Genomic DNA, 15,464 nt, shown 5'->3' on the forward strand with positions numbered 1-15,464 from the left:
TGCTCAGAGGGCACTGAAAATGCAACAACATTGCTGTGCGTTTGGAGTCTTATGTAAATAAAGCAAGGCAAGTGAAACACAGAAACATCCATAAAGGACATTAGGGAACTGAGACTTTCCTTTTTCAGAAACTGACAACGTTTACAAATGTGACACTGGAATATGATAATTTGCCAATTAATTTTATTCAAATTGCTCTATTTTTTCCTTGCAAAATCAAACATAGGAGAACACTGTCTGTGGTTTTGGTTTACTGGCCCAAAGATAAGGGTACTAACCCATGCCATTCATCAGGCATGTGGAGAACGTTTCGCACAGTTAAAAAACAACAAGAATGAAGTTCATTCAGGTTGTGACCACACTGTTACTTTAACAAGATTGTTTTGCCTGGTTTTCTTTTAAGAGTGTTCGTAAAGGCAGAAGTTCCAAGGGGTTTGGTAATAGCCTAGTTTACCAATGGGCAATGGAGTGACCAGTTTACTTCATTCAGGTGTTTTCTGGTTTAGTTTAGTTATCGCAGTTTCAAGATGCTGGAGTCCAGGAAAAGGTCTCAAAGTTTCAGCAGATGATTATGGACTGACTTTTCTCTCTGAAATCTCTTTCGAAATTGATCCCTCCTTCCCATGTGTTTCTGGGTTGCTATTGGATTGGAATGGCTCCTTAGTTATGTAGCGGAATTGGATCCCTTGAAGTTATCCAGCAGTTAAACCATTCTAAATTTCATTTCGTGTTGTTTGTCTTCCAATTTTAGTGGTTAAATAAATTCTGTTTTGTCTAAAGCCGAGTAATTTGAACAGGTGCATCATATTTGGACTATCCACATCACACATAACTTTCAAATGAGAAATTTTAGGGCCTGGGCTACCTCCTTAAAATATTTTGAGGGGGTCTGGCCTGGTCCAAAACAAGCTTTAAACAATGTTTTATTTTGGAGAAACAATCCACAGTTTTCTGAGTTGGGGACAGAGTATGGTAAATCCTGGCAAACTATCGAAAGCAGGTTTCTTTCTTACATATTTTCAATCTACTTGCAGATCTGAGGAAGCTCTGATTGACAATACCCGATTACCGATGCTGGATCCGCAAACCCGAGGACTCCTTCAAAAGCTGGTAAAATATGCCCCACAACCACAGGAATAAGAATTAATAGCGCAATGAAAAGACGTCAAGACTCCGACCAGATCAACGATAAGAACGCTCAAGGTCAGGACTGCTGATCAGGAACTCATTAGATTCACTGATGTACATTCTGAAACGCTTGACTTCCTTCAGCGATGTCAAGAGACCATACGCTGTTCAAGTCTTTTTCCCACGTCCACATGAAAAAAACTCACGCATCTATCGGACTTGCTGACCTCACTCACTGACATCCGGGATTGACGAGGAGGACCCACCCAGGCCGGAAATGTAGGTGCCACGCTGGACATCAGGTGGGTCAGAAACTCCATGTGTTCAAGCCACACGCCCCTCCCCAGCAAACCTTTAGAAACAGCCAAGCTGTTGAGAAAAAGACGGACCATCTTAATGCGAGAGTCAAAGAGAGTGTCGCTGGAAATTCATAGCCAGTCAGGCGAGAGCCGAGGAGAAGTAGAGTCGACGTTTCGATCATAAGCTCTTCATCAGCATTCAGCCTCATTCCTGTCTGCATACAGAACTGGCTGGCTGAAAGAAGACAATAAATGGTAGTGAATGAATATATTCCGACTGGACGTTGGTGACCAGTGCCCTTAAGTAGGCATCTGTTTTTGTGTTTCTGCACATTTTACGTCTAATAAGTGATTTGGGTGAAGAAGTGGAAGGGTGGTTTAGTAAAGTTCCCGATGACACAAAGGTCGGTGCTGTTATAGATTATGTCGAGGTTGTCACAATCTACCACATGACAGTAACAGGATGCAGTGCTGGGCTGAAAGGTGGCAGATGACGTTCATCCGAGAGAAATGTGAAGTGATTCATTTTGGATCGTTTTGAATTTGAATGTCGAATATAGTGTTAAAGACAGGATTATTGGCAACGTGGAGGAAAAGCAAGATCTTGGGGTCCAAGTACATAGATCTCTCAAAGTTGACTGCCCCCCCTTCCCCAGTTGATCGGGTCGTTAAAAAGACGTATGGTGTTTTGGCTTTCACATAACTCGTTGACTTAGTTTAAGAGCCGTAAGATTTTGCTACAGCCCTGCAAAACCCTGAGTAGACCACACTTGGAATATTGCATCTAGTTCTGTTTGCCTCATCACAGGAAGCTTGTGAATGCTTTAGGGAGGGTGTAGAGGAAGCTTACCAGGATGCTGCCTGCATTGTAAAGCTTGTCTTATGAAGAGACGTTGAATGAACGAGGGTTTTTCAAGCTGGTGACAAGAAGGAAGAGAGGTGACGTGACAGACGTGATTCCTCAGCGAATGCTCCACAGTATTCCAAACTTGCTAGTTGAGTTCCAAACCGCAGGCTTCCAGGAGTTGCGCCTGGAGTATTTTCCTGCTCATATCCCGAACTTCGGAATGGGTCATGTGCGTAGATTCCCACAGGGTTTAACGGGAGCAAACCACGGTTTACAGCTTAGCTGTCCTGACTGACCATTTTAAATTCAGTCTTTTGGAAGTGGCTTAAGATACGATGTTCTGATTTACTGATCGGCTTGGGCTTCCCAGAATAAAGGAATTAGGCAAAATTAAACCGAATCTTGCACGGGTTTTGCTCACGTAGCTTCAGATTCTAAAATGCAAACGTTCAAGTGCTGAAAACTGATGAACATTTACCCTGCTGCATTTTCCCAATAGAATCACAGGCTTGGTACAGCACAGACAGAGGTCATTTGCAACATTGGACCTGCATTGGCTCTTCCAGTGAATATTATTGCGGCTTGCTAATTTCCCACTTTCCTCCAAACTCTTGCCATCCATATATTTCATTACAGTACAATGCAAGTTCGTCAACAGTGATAATTATTGCTTACAATCCATTCTTCCTCCTCTCGTTTTAACACCTGATTATCTCTGTTTTGGACATTTTAATGCCTTCATCTATACAAGAAGATAAAAGGTATTTGTTCAATGTCCATATCATTTTCCTCCTCTCCTTTTGTTAGGTCCAGCGTTCTATTCAGTCAGGGACGAATATTTCATTTTCCAACCGTCATCCCGATATCTAACTTTGTCGAAGTTCTTGCCATCTCCTTTTCGAATCATTTCGTGTTAATTTCCGTTTTCATGCAACTGTCTCCCACTTTTTCGAAAAAAAAACATTCACTGCTTTTCATTAAAAGACCTAAACTTAACCAGACAGCTTCACAGCATTGACAAGTTTCGTTCACTGTCAAATGATCCTTACATTCAAAGTTTCGTGCACATATCATCTTCAATTGCATCTCTGTAAAGATAACTCTTGAGAGTTATGAGATGTTACTTGAAGAGCCCAACAGTGCTTGTCTAACATGCTAAAGATCACACAACACCACGTTATCGCACAACATGTTTATTTGGAACTGCACACTTTTGAAGCACTGCTCTTTCGTTATATTTAACATGCGAGCATTTCTATTTCTTTTCCAGTCTGTCATAACGAAATGTGCTTTCACGGGTTTTTGTTTGTTTTATGTAAGTGTATAGATTGGGTTCATTCATGTTTATCACCATTCCCATGTATAAACTGGACGACATTTCATCATTTTGTGATCACTCTGGAGTAGTGGGCACGACACTGAATCTTCTCCTCTGTCGATCTATCTTAGATTTACGTGCAGACTATGCAAACTGCACACACATGCAGACACACAGACGCAGACACACACAAACACACGCACACACACAAACTGAAGCATTAGTACAACAGAACCAATTGGAATGCAGAAAATACGTTGCAATCTGTCAGGTTGGAGTCGCAAACATCACAGATCGGAGGCACTGGATACAAAATCCAGTTACACAAATGTGTATAAGTCTGACACAAAGAGTGAACATTGCATCGAAACAGATGCAGAATTAATTGTTGTTGGTGTAATTTTGCATTAAGTCTCAACCTTTAATCCATTTTAAAAGTGAAGTCAAGGGATAGTTCACCATGATCTTCAATTGCTGTCTGAAGTGAGGATGTGTGATGACATAAATTGCAGTGTTTGTGCAGCAACTGAGCATCTGGAGCATGTAGCCCAGTTCCATTACGCAAAGGGGGAGAACTAGAAATTGATATCCCAAACTTACCATTCTCCAATTTATGGAAAATACCATTGATACTGACCATAACAGTAGAATATTGCCTGAGATAAGAAACAATAAAATGATGGAATTCCTTCGACCCTTCAGCTCTTGGCCTCTGGCGCTCTTCCTGTTGTTTTGATGGTGTAATCTCTTGCGGCCTTTGCTGGTCACTACAATGTGTCTCACCGTTATAAAATTGAAAAGCAGAATAAGAATAAAGGCAACTCCCGGGGTTAGTATGTAATGAAAGAACTCAATTGCTCCCCACGCCAGAGAAAACTTGACTTCTCTTTTAATGAAACAAAACCATGGTCTGTTCCTGGGATAATACTGTCCTTCGAACATAAAATACCAGAAAATATTCTTCAAACCACTCAATCCAATCATCATTCCCAGAACCACAGCCGTTGTTTTTACATTGCAATATTTAATTTTCAGCATTGGGCAACAAATGGCCACAAAACGATCAAAGGTGAAAGCGACGGTGAACCAGACAGAACAGTCAATGATTGCATAAAGCAGGGCAGCGTGGATATTACACACAGGAATGCCTTCTAAGAAATGATGCTCGTCCATATAGACAAATGGTATGTGTCGCAATATGAGGTCAACAATAATAACCAGGAGATCTGCTATTGCCATGGCCATCAGGTAGCGAGTGACACAATTGGAGAGACCACACTTTTTCCGGGACAAAATCACAACTGTTACTACGTTAGCTGTGAGGAAAGCAAACAATGAAGTTATGATTTTTGCTTGGAATAATATCAGTTTTCTTGAGCATTATCTAAGATGTTAAATATCACGCTGTAGTCATTACTGTAGCGACAGATTATGCCAATGCTTAGATTACTTGTTGTTTCCAACTATTGCCTTTCCATAAATTGAGCATTGAATGGAAATGTATCATGATATAATCGTTGCTGTTTACTGAAATGTTTCTTATTGATTCAATTAAATTTTTGCCGTAACATAAATCAAGAAACTCAACTTGATTTAGGGAACGCTGTACTGTGAATTTGTATTTTAAAAGTATAATCAAAGCATCCCTCCACATGTGGACCAGGTGATTTATCCCAAACAGGTCCACACCAACCCTTCGAACATCACCCATTGACCCATTGCCCATCACCCTAAAATTACATTTCCTTAGACTAATGCATGTAAGCATATCTCTGAACACGAAGAAACGTTTAGCATGGCCAATTCATCGAAACAATACAGAGAGACACAGAGACATAGAGATGTACTGCAATGAATCAAGCCCTTCAGTTCGAATGGTCCATCCCTAACTAATCTGGTCCGATTTGCCAGCACTTGGCCAATATCTCTCGAAAGCCGTCCTATCATGTACCCACCCCGATGCCATTTAATTATTGCAATTCTACCAGCGTCCACCATTTCTGTTGGCAGATTATTTCATACATGGAGCACACTGCATGAAAAAGTTGTTCCTTCGGTCCCTTTTATATCTCTCTGCTCTCAAACTAAATCTATGCCCTCTAGTTCTGGACTCGCCCAGCCCAGGGAAAATAACATGTTTATTTACCTTACCCATGCCCCTCATGATTCTATAAATATGTATAAGGCCATTTATACAATGACGTTATAAAATGAGCCTCCGAAGGTCCAGGAGAAACAGCCCTAGCCTATACAGCTCCTCCCTATACCTCAAATCATGCAACTCTTGAAACATGCTTGTAAATCTTTTCTGAACCTTTTCACGTTTCACAACATACTTCCAAAAGGAAGGAGACCACAGTTGTACACAACGTTCCAAACGTGGCCTAACCAACGCCATGGACAGTCGCAACATGACCCCAAATTGTGCACTCAATACTCTTGACTAATAAATTAATACATACCAAATGCCTTCTTCACTCTCTGATCTCGCTGCGACTCTACTTTCAAGGAGGTATGAACATTCAAACCAACTCTTTGTTCATTAACATTCCCTCGGACCTTATAATTAAGTAGGCAAAAGTGATGACTGCAGATACCTGAGATTAAAGTCAAGATTAAAGTAATACTGGAAAAGCACAGGCGGGCAGGTAGCATCCGAGGAGCAGGAAAATTGACGTTATGGGCAGGAACCCGTAATCAGGAATGAGGCTGGAAACCTCGGGGGTGGAGAGATAAACGGGAGGGCGATGGGCTGGGCAGGAGGTAGTTGACAGTGCAATAGGTCGATTGAGGAAGGGGTAAAAGTCGTAGAGGAGCGTGGACCTCCGAGATGGGAAGGACGTTTGACAGATGGGACAGGTCATGACTATGGTTCTGAGCTAGAAGTTTGGAACTGGGGTAGGTGGAGAGAGGGGAAATGATTGATGACCTGGGTTTGAAGGGTTCTGAGGTGGAAGATGAGGGAGTGGCGGTGGTGGAGGTTCAGACCTGCATGTCCTCAGAAGAGCAAGAGGGAAAGTTGAAATGTTCGACCACGGGGCGGTGGGTTTGATTGATACGGATGTCCTGGAGATGTGCCCTGATGCAATCTGCGAGAGGGCATCCAGTCTCTCCAATGGAAAAAGAGACTGCATCGGGTGCAATGGGTGCCGTAAATGACATTAGTGGACGTGCAGGTGCAAGTTCGATGAATGTGGAAGGCTTGTTTGGGGCTTTGGATGGAGGTGAGGGGTGGGAATGTGTTGGCGCAGGTTTTGCAACTCCTGTGGTGGCAGGGAAAGATGCCAGGAGGGGAGGGTGGCTTGTTGTGGGGCGTGGACCTGAACAGGTAGTCATGGCAGAAACGGTCTTTGCAGAAAGCGGATCGTGGTGGGGAGTGAAATATATTCCTGGTCGTTGGATCCATTTGTAGGTGGCGGAAATGTAAGCAGATGATGCGATTTATGCAGCGGTTGGTAGCATGGAAGGTGAGGACCGGGGGTTCTAATTTGTTGCAGTTGGAGTGGTAGGGTGCGGGACCTGGATGAGATGCATTGGAGGGCATCTTCAACCATGTGGGAGTGAAATTCCAGTCTTTAAAGGAGGAGGCCATCTGGTGTGTTCTCTGGCGGAACTGGTTCTCCTTGGACCAGATACAGTGGAGATTGTGGAATTGCGAATTACTGGAGACCATTTTTACAGGAGATAGGGTGGGAGGAGGTGTAATCCAAGTAGCTGTGGGAGTCAATGGGTTTGTAAAAAAATCTCAGTGTTGAATCGGTCGTCATTGATTGAGATGAAGAGGTCGAGTACGGGAGGAAAGTGCCAGAAATGATTCGTTTGAACTTCATGGCGGGGTGGAATGTGTTAGTGAAATTGATGAACTGATCAACCCCCTCGTGGGAGCATGAGGTGGTGCTGATGCAGTCATCAATGAAGCTGAAGAGTATAGTTCCTACACTGATCTGTTCTTCCAAAATGCAGAACCTGAAATTTTTAAAAATTAAAGTCCATCTGCCACTCCTCAGCCCATTGGCTCATCTGATTAAGACCCTATTTTAACCTGAGGTAACCTCCTTTGCAGTTCACTACACCTCCAATTTTAGTGTCATCTGCACATTTACTAGTAATGCCTCCTATGTTCACATCCAAATCATGTATATAAATGTGGAAAAGTAGTGGACCCAGCACCGAACCCTGAGACACTCCACTGGCCACAGACTTTCTTTCTGAAAAGCAACTCTCTACAACCACACTCTGCTTTCTACCTTCGAACCAATTCTGTATCCAAATCGCTATTTCCCGATGTATTCTACGCTATGTAACCTTGATAACCAGTCCCCCATGTGGAGCCATGTCGAAAGCCTTACATCAAATTAGATCATGTCCACATCTCTACCATAATCAATCCTTTTTGTTACTCGTTCAAAAAAAAACTCCGTCAAGTTCGTCAGAGATGATTTCCTTTGCACAGTCATATTGATGATCCCTAGTCAGTCCTTTTCCAAATACGTGTCAGTCCTGATTCACGGGATTCCTTCCAAAATCCTGCCCACTACCGACGTCAGGCTCACCGGTCTATAGTTTCATGGCATGTACTTACCATCTTTCTTAGGTTGTGGTACCACTTTAGCCAACCTCACCTGTGATTATCAATAACGCAACCATCTCAGTATGGGGATCAGTGAGCACTTCCCTAGCTCCCAACAGAGTTAAAGTGTACACATGATCGCATCCTTGGGATGTATCAACCTTCATGCGCTTCATGACATCCAACACCTCTTCCTTTAAATATGACCATTTCGCAAGATGTCACCATCTGTTTGCCCAAATGCTATATCTTTCATGTCCTTCTTCACAGTAAGCATTGAGGCAAAACATTCGTCGAGTAGACTCCCTCCCCAGCCATTTCGGCAGCTCCACAGAAAGGCTGCCTTGCTGAATTTTCAGGGGCTCGATTCTATCCAAAGTTACACTTTCATTCTTAATGTGTTTGTACAAAACCCTTTGAATTATTTTAACTGTATTTAGCAAAGCTATTTCAGGTCCCCTATTGCCCTCCTGATTTCTCTCTTATGTACACTCCTATTGCAGTTTTCAATGTGTGAAGAAATCAAAGCTTTCGGATGGAAGCCTTGCAGCCAAAGACATTAGTCACTAACGCCGCGTAGGGAGTCGCCCGAGTCTGGAATCGAACCCCCGGCCAAAGGGCTGTGAGAAAGCAGTGCGTAGCGCTGAGCCAACTTGCTCCACGGGAATTTGCGTCCCAAATTTGATCATGCACTCATGTGTCTTATCAATCTGGGACTGGCAGAGTTTGATTTAATTTGATAACGATCGAACATTCTTCGATTGATGTGGATTATATCCAGGACAAAGTGGTTCACAAAACTGATTCCCAGCGTTTGGAATTTGCACTGCAGCAACTCTCCAAGGCTCAATGGCTTATAGCGGCTCAAAATTCATGCACTTCTGTGTTATAAGTTCCATTTTTAGGCGAAACATGACCTTCAGTGTTCAAGCCAGTGTCTCAGAATTCATACGCTTGACTTTGCAATTTATACTAGGATTATCGGGGAAACCACGGCAGAGATTGACGTGTCTTTAATCTTTATGTCTTCGTTGTCTACAGGAATAGTTTCAAAAGACTGAAGGATAGCAAATGTTGTTACCTTGTTCAAGAAGGCGAAAAGAGGCAACCCTGGTAATTATAGACTTGTGAGCCTTAATGCAGTTGTGGGTTAAGTGTTGGAAAACGTTATAAGAGAGAGGATTTATAATCATCAAGAAAGGAATAAGTTGATTAGGGATAGTCAACACGATTTTGTGAAGGGTCGGTTGAGTGTTGCTAACCTTATTGAGTTCTTTGAGAAAGTGACTAAATATATGGATCCGGGCAAAGTGGTTTTTGTTGTGCATATGAATTTCAGTAAGGCATTTGGGAAAGTTGTCCATGGTAGGCTACTGCACAAAATACAAAGCCATGGGATTGAGGGTGATTTAGAAGTTTTGAACAAAAATTGGCTAGCTGAAAGAAGATAGAGGGTGGTCTTTGACGGGAAATGATCATCCTGGAGCTTGGTTACTAGTTGTATAATGCAAGGATCTGTTGTCAGTCCACTGCTGCTTTTTTGATAGATGATCTGGTTGAAGACATAGAGGATGGGTTACCAAATTTGCGGATAGCAATAAGTACAGTTTGAGATCATGCCAGTGGATGTTGTGGATTGCAGCGGGACATAGATAGGCTGCAGAACTGGGCTGAGAGGTGGCAAATGGAGCTTAATGTGGAAGAGTTTGAGGTGATTCACATCGGTAGAAGTAACAGGAATGCAGAATACTGCGATAATGGAAAGATTCTTGGTAGTGTTGATGAGCAGACAGATCTCAGTGTCCAAGTACATAGATCCCTGAACGTTGCCAACCAGGTGAATAGCATTGTTAAGAAGACATACTGTGTTTTGGATGTTATTAGTAAAGAGATTGAGTTTCGTAACTATGAGGTCATGTTGCAGCTATAACAAAAACGCTGGTGCAGCCACACTTCGAGCATTGCATACTGATCTGGTCACTGCATTATAGGAAGGCTGTGGCAGCATTGGAAAGGGGAAGAGGAAATTGAGTAGGATGTTGCCTGGTATGGAAGGAAGGTCATCTGAGGAAAGGCAGAGGGACTTGAGGGTGTTTCCATTCGAGAAAAGAAAGTTGAGACGTGACTTAATTGAGACATGTAAGATAATCAGAGGATTAGATAGGGTGGACAGTGAGAGCCTTATTCCCCGGATGTTGATGACTAACATGAGGCACGTAGCATTAAATTGAGGTGTGATGGATATTGGACAGATGTCAGAGATAGTTTCTTTACCTATAAAATGGAAGGGCTGTGGAAAGAACTGCCTGCAGCAGTAGTGGACTCGCCAACTTTAAGAACATGTAAATAGCTATTGTATAGACATATGGACAAAAATGGAATAGAGTTATTTAGAAGAGCTTTAGATCGGTTTCACAGGTCGGCACATCATCGAGGGCCGAATGACTTGTACTGAGCTGTAATGTTCTAAGTTTTATGTTCTATGTTCTATTGTTAAGATCTGGAGGACTAATCACAACAGAATGGAAATATTAACTATGCTGTGGTTTTGTTCGCCGAGCTGGGAATTTGTATTGCAGACGTTTCGTCCCCTGTCTAGGTTACATCCTCCGTGCTTGGGAGCCTCCTGTGAAGCGCTTCTGTGATCTTTCCTATGGCATTGGTAGTGGTTTGAATCTGTCGCTTCCGGTTGTCAGTTCCAGCTGTCCGCTGCAGTGGCCGGTATATTGGGTCTCGGTCGATGTGCTTATTGATTGAATCTGTGGATGAGTGCCATGCCTCTAGGAATTCCTTGGCTGTTCTCTGTTTGGCTTGTCCTATAATAGTGTTGTCCCAGTCGAACTCATGTTGCTTGTCATCTGCGTGTTTGGCTACTAAGGATAGCTGTTCGTGTCGTTTCATGGCTAGTTGGTGTTCATGGATGCGGATCGTTCAGCTGTCTTCCTGTTTGCCCTATGTAGTGGGATTTTGTACACTACATTGGTTTTGCTCATGCTCGGTATTGGGTCCTTCGTTCTGGTGAGTTGTTGTCTGAGAGTGGCTGTTGGTTTGTGTGCTGTTATGAGTCCTAGTGGTCGCAGTAGTATGGCTGTCAGTTCGGAAATGTTCTTGATGTATGGTAATGTGGCTATCCCTTTGGGTTGCGGCATGTCCTCGTTCCATTGTCTTTCCCTTAGGCATCTGTTAATCAAATTGCTGGGGTATCCGTTTTTGGCGAATACATTTTATAGGTGTTCTTCTTCCTCTTTTTGCAGTTCTGTTGTGCTGCAGTCTGTTGTGGCCCTATTGAACAGTGTTTTGATGCAACTTCTTTTGTGTGTTGGGGTGGTTGCTTTCGTAGTTCAGGACTTGGTCTGTGTGTGTGGCTTTCCTGTATACCTTTGTGGTGAATTCTCCATTCGGTGTTCTCTGTACCATCACGTCTAGGAATGGGAGTTGGTTGTCCTATTCTGCCTCTCTAGTGAATAGGATTCCTGTGAGTGTGGCATTGATGATCCGGTGTGTGTTCTCTATTTTTGTGTTTTTAATGTTACAAAGGTATCATCCACATATCTGACCCAGAGTTTGGTTTGAATTTGAGGTAAGACTGTTTGTTCTAATCTTTGCATTACCGCTTCTGCTAGGAAGACAGCACACTTCCTAGCAGCACTAGAATGCACACTCAGGAACAATGGACTGACAGAAGAGACACAACAAACAGTGAGACAAAGTATTGTACCTCTGATAACAAGAAAAAGACAAACACATAACCTCAAAACCAAGGAGAGGGAAGCACTAAAATCACTATGAAACGATAAGAACATACTCATACTGCCAGCAGACAAAGGTGGAATGACGGTCATCCTGGACAAAACAGACTACATCCAAAAAGCTCAACAACTACCTGCAGATACCAACACCTACCAAAAGAGTGAGTTTGAACCCACGCCACAGCTCACCAATCGGATAAACAACACACTGAGGAACCTACAAAAAAAAAGGACAGATAGCCAGGTTTGTCCTACAAAGAATGAAACCTGATAGCAACAACACTCCCAGATTCTATGGACTACCAAAGTGCACAAACCAGACATCCCACTCAGAAACATAGTATCACTACCAGGGACACCATCACACAAACTGGCTAAAGAACTACAACAGAAACTGAAACACCTGATCAGCGGATCCAGACACTCTATACAGTCAACACAGGAATACTTGGACATCACCAGAAATATACACATAGACAAGGAAAAAAGCATGGTCTCATTCGATGTAACGACACTGTTACCTCTATCGACAAAACCCTAGCCAGAGAAACAATAGCCAACCAGCTGGACATACAGAACAGACAACAGGACATTGAACCTATCAACAAAGACGGCATACTCAAACTACTGGACCCATGCCTCACAACACACTTCACATTCAACAACCAAATATATGAGCCCACACCCATGGGCTCGCCCATCTCTGGAGTCAAAGCAGAAGCGGTAATGCAAAGATTAGAAGAAACAGTCTTACCGCAAATTCAACCCAAACTCTGGGTCAGATATGTGGTGACACCTTTGTAATCATTAAGAACACAGAAATAAAGAACACACACCGGATCATCAACGCCACACTCACAGGAATCCGATTCACTAGAGAGGAAGAAAAGGACAACCAACTCCCATTCCTAGACGTGATGGTACAGAGAACACCGAACGGAGAATTCACCACCAAGGTATACAGGAAAGCCACACACACAGACCAAGTCCTGAACTACGCAAGCAACCATCCCAACACACACAAAAGAAGTTGCATGAAGACACTGTTCAAAAGGGTCACAACAGACTGCAGCACACCAGAACTACAAAAAGTGGAAGAAGAACACCGATACAATGTATTCGGCAAAAACGGATACCCCAGCAATTTCATCAACAGATGCCTAAGGGAAAGACAACGGAACGAGGACATGCCGCAACCCAAAGGACTAGCCACACTACCATACATCAAGAACATTTCCGAACTGACAGCCAGATTACTGCGACCACTAGGACTCATAACAGCACACAAACCAACAGCCACTCTCAGACAACAACTCACCAGAACGAAGGACCCAATACCCAGCATGAGCAAAACCAATGTAGTGTACAACGTCCCATGCAAGGACGGCACAAAACACTACATAGGACAAACAGGAAGACAGCTAACACTCCGCATCCATGAACACCAACATAGCCACGAAACGACATGAACATCTATCCTTAGTAGCCACACACGCAGATGACAAGCAATATGAGTTCGACTGGGACAACACTGCTTTTATAGGACAAGCCAAACAGAGAACAGCCAGGGAATTCCTAGAGGTATGGCACTCATCCACAGATTCAATCAATAAGCACATCGACCTGGACTCAATATACCGACCACTGCAGCGGACAGTTGGAACTGACAACTGGAAGCGGCAGATTCAAACCACTACAAATGCCAGAGGAAAGATCACGGAAGCGCTTCACAGGAGGCTCCCAAGCACGGAGGATGTCACCTAGACAGGGGACGAAACGTCTGCAATACAAATTCCCAACTCGGAGAACAGAACCACAACTACGAGCACCCGAGCTTCAAATTTTCTCGCAAATATTAACTATGGTTTTTGCTCGAAGTGTCGTCCGAGTTGCTTGGCTGCTCTAATGGTTTCTGCATGTTCTTGAAAAGAATGAAATGCGACCTCAGAACATGTGGTCATGGCTGAGCGATAAGGCGTGACATGCCAGATATGTGAGCCAATGCATTTTGGAAATGGATAAAATCTAAGACATATTTCCCCATGTAATTACGCGATTGAACTAATTGTTAAGCAATGATGTTTGCAGTGAAAACAAAGATTATAGATTCACTCGATGAAATACATCAACCGTATTGATATGAAGCCAGTTGATCTAAGGATACTAAGTCAGTGAGTACTCAATAAGACTCTCAGAGAGCGAGAATTACAGATGAAACCGTCGGTCATAGAGGTAGACTAGAAACAGCATAAGTAAGACAGTAAATTTCAAGCACTGTCAAACTCTTATCAAAGGTTTGCAGAATGAACAACAGGCAAGAAATGAAACTACAGCAATAGGGGTTGCAGAGTAAGTATCGCATTTTATTGAAATATCCAGGACTTACCAGGGACTGCAACAATAGCGAGAATCGGATAATAAATGAATTGGATAATCCGAAGTACCATCCGAATGTCTTGTTTTACTGGATTCCGATGATTGGTGGAAAAATAACTCAACATTTCAAAGAAACCCCTCCCCATTGTTACACCATTCCAATCTGTTGCTCTCACAATTTGTACCATTGCCGTTACATTCCATTCTGTTGTAACATTCCAATCTATTTTTGTACCATTCCAAACGATTGGTCTGAATTTCCAATGCATTGTCGTACTTTTCAATGTATTGTTTTTGGATTCGAATCCAATGTTCTATCAGTCCAATCTATGGTCAGACTCCAGTATATTGTTTCATCATTCTAATGCATTAGTCTCCAATAGCAAAATAGATCTCCCTTATTTTCTCTCTTTCTCTCTGGCCTCTCCCTCTGCCTCTCTGCCTCTGTCCGTCTGTCTCTGTGTGTGTGTCTCTCTCTCTTTGTGCTGAGGATGTTGCTCCAACGGACATTATGAGATAACACATCGATTGATGTCCCTTACTAATATATGTAGTGCACCTTGCTGCGACACAATTAGGATCCACCGGGACTGGCATTGGAAATAGTTACTGAACGAAAGCGTTCAATTAAGTCCTTTCAAATCAACTCCCGCTGTGCCAGAATAGAATGATGTGTTTACCCAAGTGACATAGGAGCTTGTCTGTGGAAAGAGTGATGTGATTAAAGAATGCACTGACTGTAAAACTGGAATAGGGCGACAACTTGAGCATTAGAAGTGTTGAGCGCGCTTTTAGAAAGTGAATGAATATGCCATTTAAACGGAGGCCAGCGTGCAAATTGAAAACCAAAGCTTTAGGTGCCTGAAGAAACATGAGGCGTGGCACAGTGGACGAGCTGATGAAAAAAAAAGTGTAGAGCAGTTGTTCACACAACAAAGAGAGGAGTAGTGTATTTAGTCACATTATGCTATCGGTGACATCGGAATTCCTCCGCTGTTCCTTCACATGGTCGCTTAGTACATACCTACATGACTTGACATCGTTACTAACTGTGAAAATCTCTGACTTGATGATGGAGCCGCCACAATATTCTGGGGCAGCGAATTTCAAAGATTCATTATCCTCTGCATCAAAACATTCCTTGTCATCTCATGCCGATATTGTTTCCCTTGATCCT

At 42.9% G+C, this 15,464-nt stretch overlaps 1 protein-coding gene across 1 annotated transcript; it reads right to left on the reverse strand.

The window, feature by feature from the left end:
- Positions 1 to 4,006: 4,006 nt before the first annotated feature.
- LOC148135724 (uncharacterized) lies at positions 4,007 to 14,475 on the reverse strand. Its single transcript, XM_087984322.1, has 2 exons — positions 14,298 to 14,475; positions 4,007 to 4,908 (listed from the first exon to the last, which is right to left on the reverse strand). Exons 1-2 carry the CDS (start codon positions 14,473 to 14,475, stop codon positions 4,007 to 4,009), a joined length of 1,080 nt encoding a protein of 359 aa, XP_087840448.1.
- Between the last annotated feature and the right edge of the window lie 989 nt (positions 14,476 to 15,464).

Source organism: Chiloscyllium plagiosum, unplaced genomic scaffold (assembly GCF_037043375.1).
Source record: "Chiloscyllium plagiosum isolate Xiang-an unplaced genomic scaffold, Cpla_swu_hap1 HiC_scaffold_48, whole genome shotgun sequence".
Classification (NCBI taxonomy): domain Eukaryota; kingdom Metazoa; phylum Chordata; class Chondrichthyes; order Orectolobiformes; family Hemiscylliidae; genus Chiloscyllium; species Chiloscyllium plagiosum.

Coding starts and splice junctions, on each gene's coding strand:
- LOC148135724 (XM_087984322.1), bottom strand. CDS start 14,475: ATGGTACAAATTGTGAGAGCAACAGATTGGAATGGTGTAACAATGGGG. Junction 4,909..14,297: donor CGCTATTGTTGCAGTCCCTG/GTAAGTCCTGGA, acceptor CTTTCCTCACAG/CTAACGTAGTAACAGTTGTG.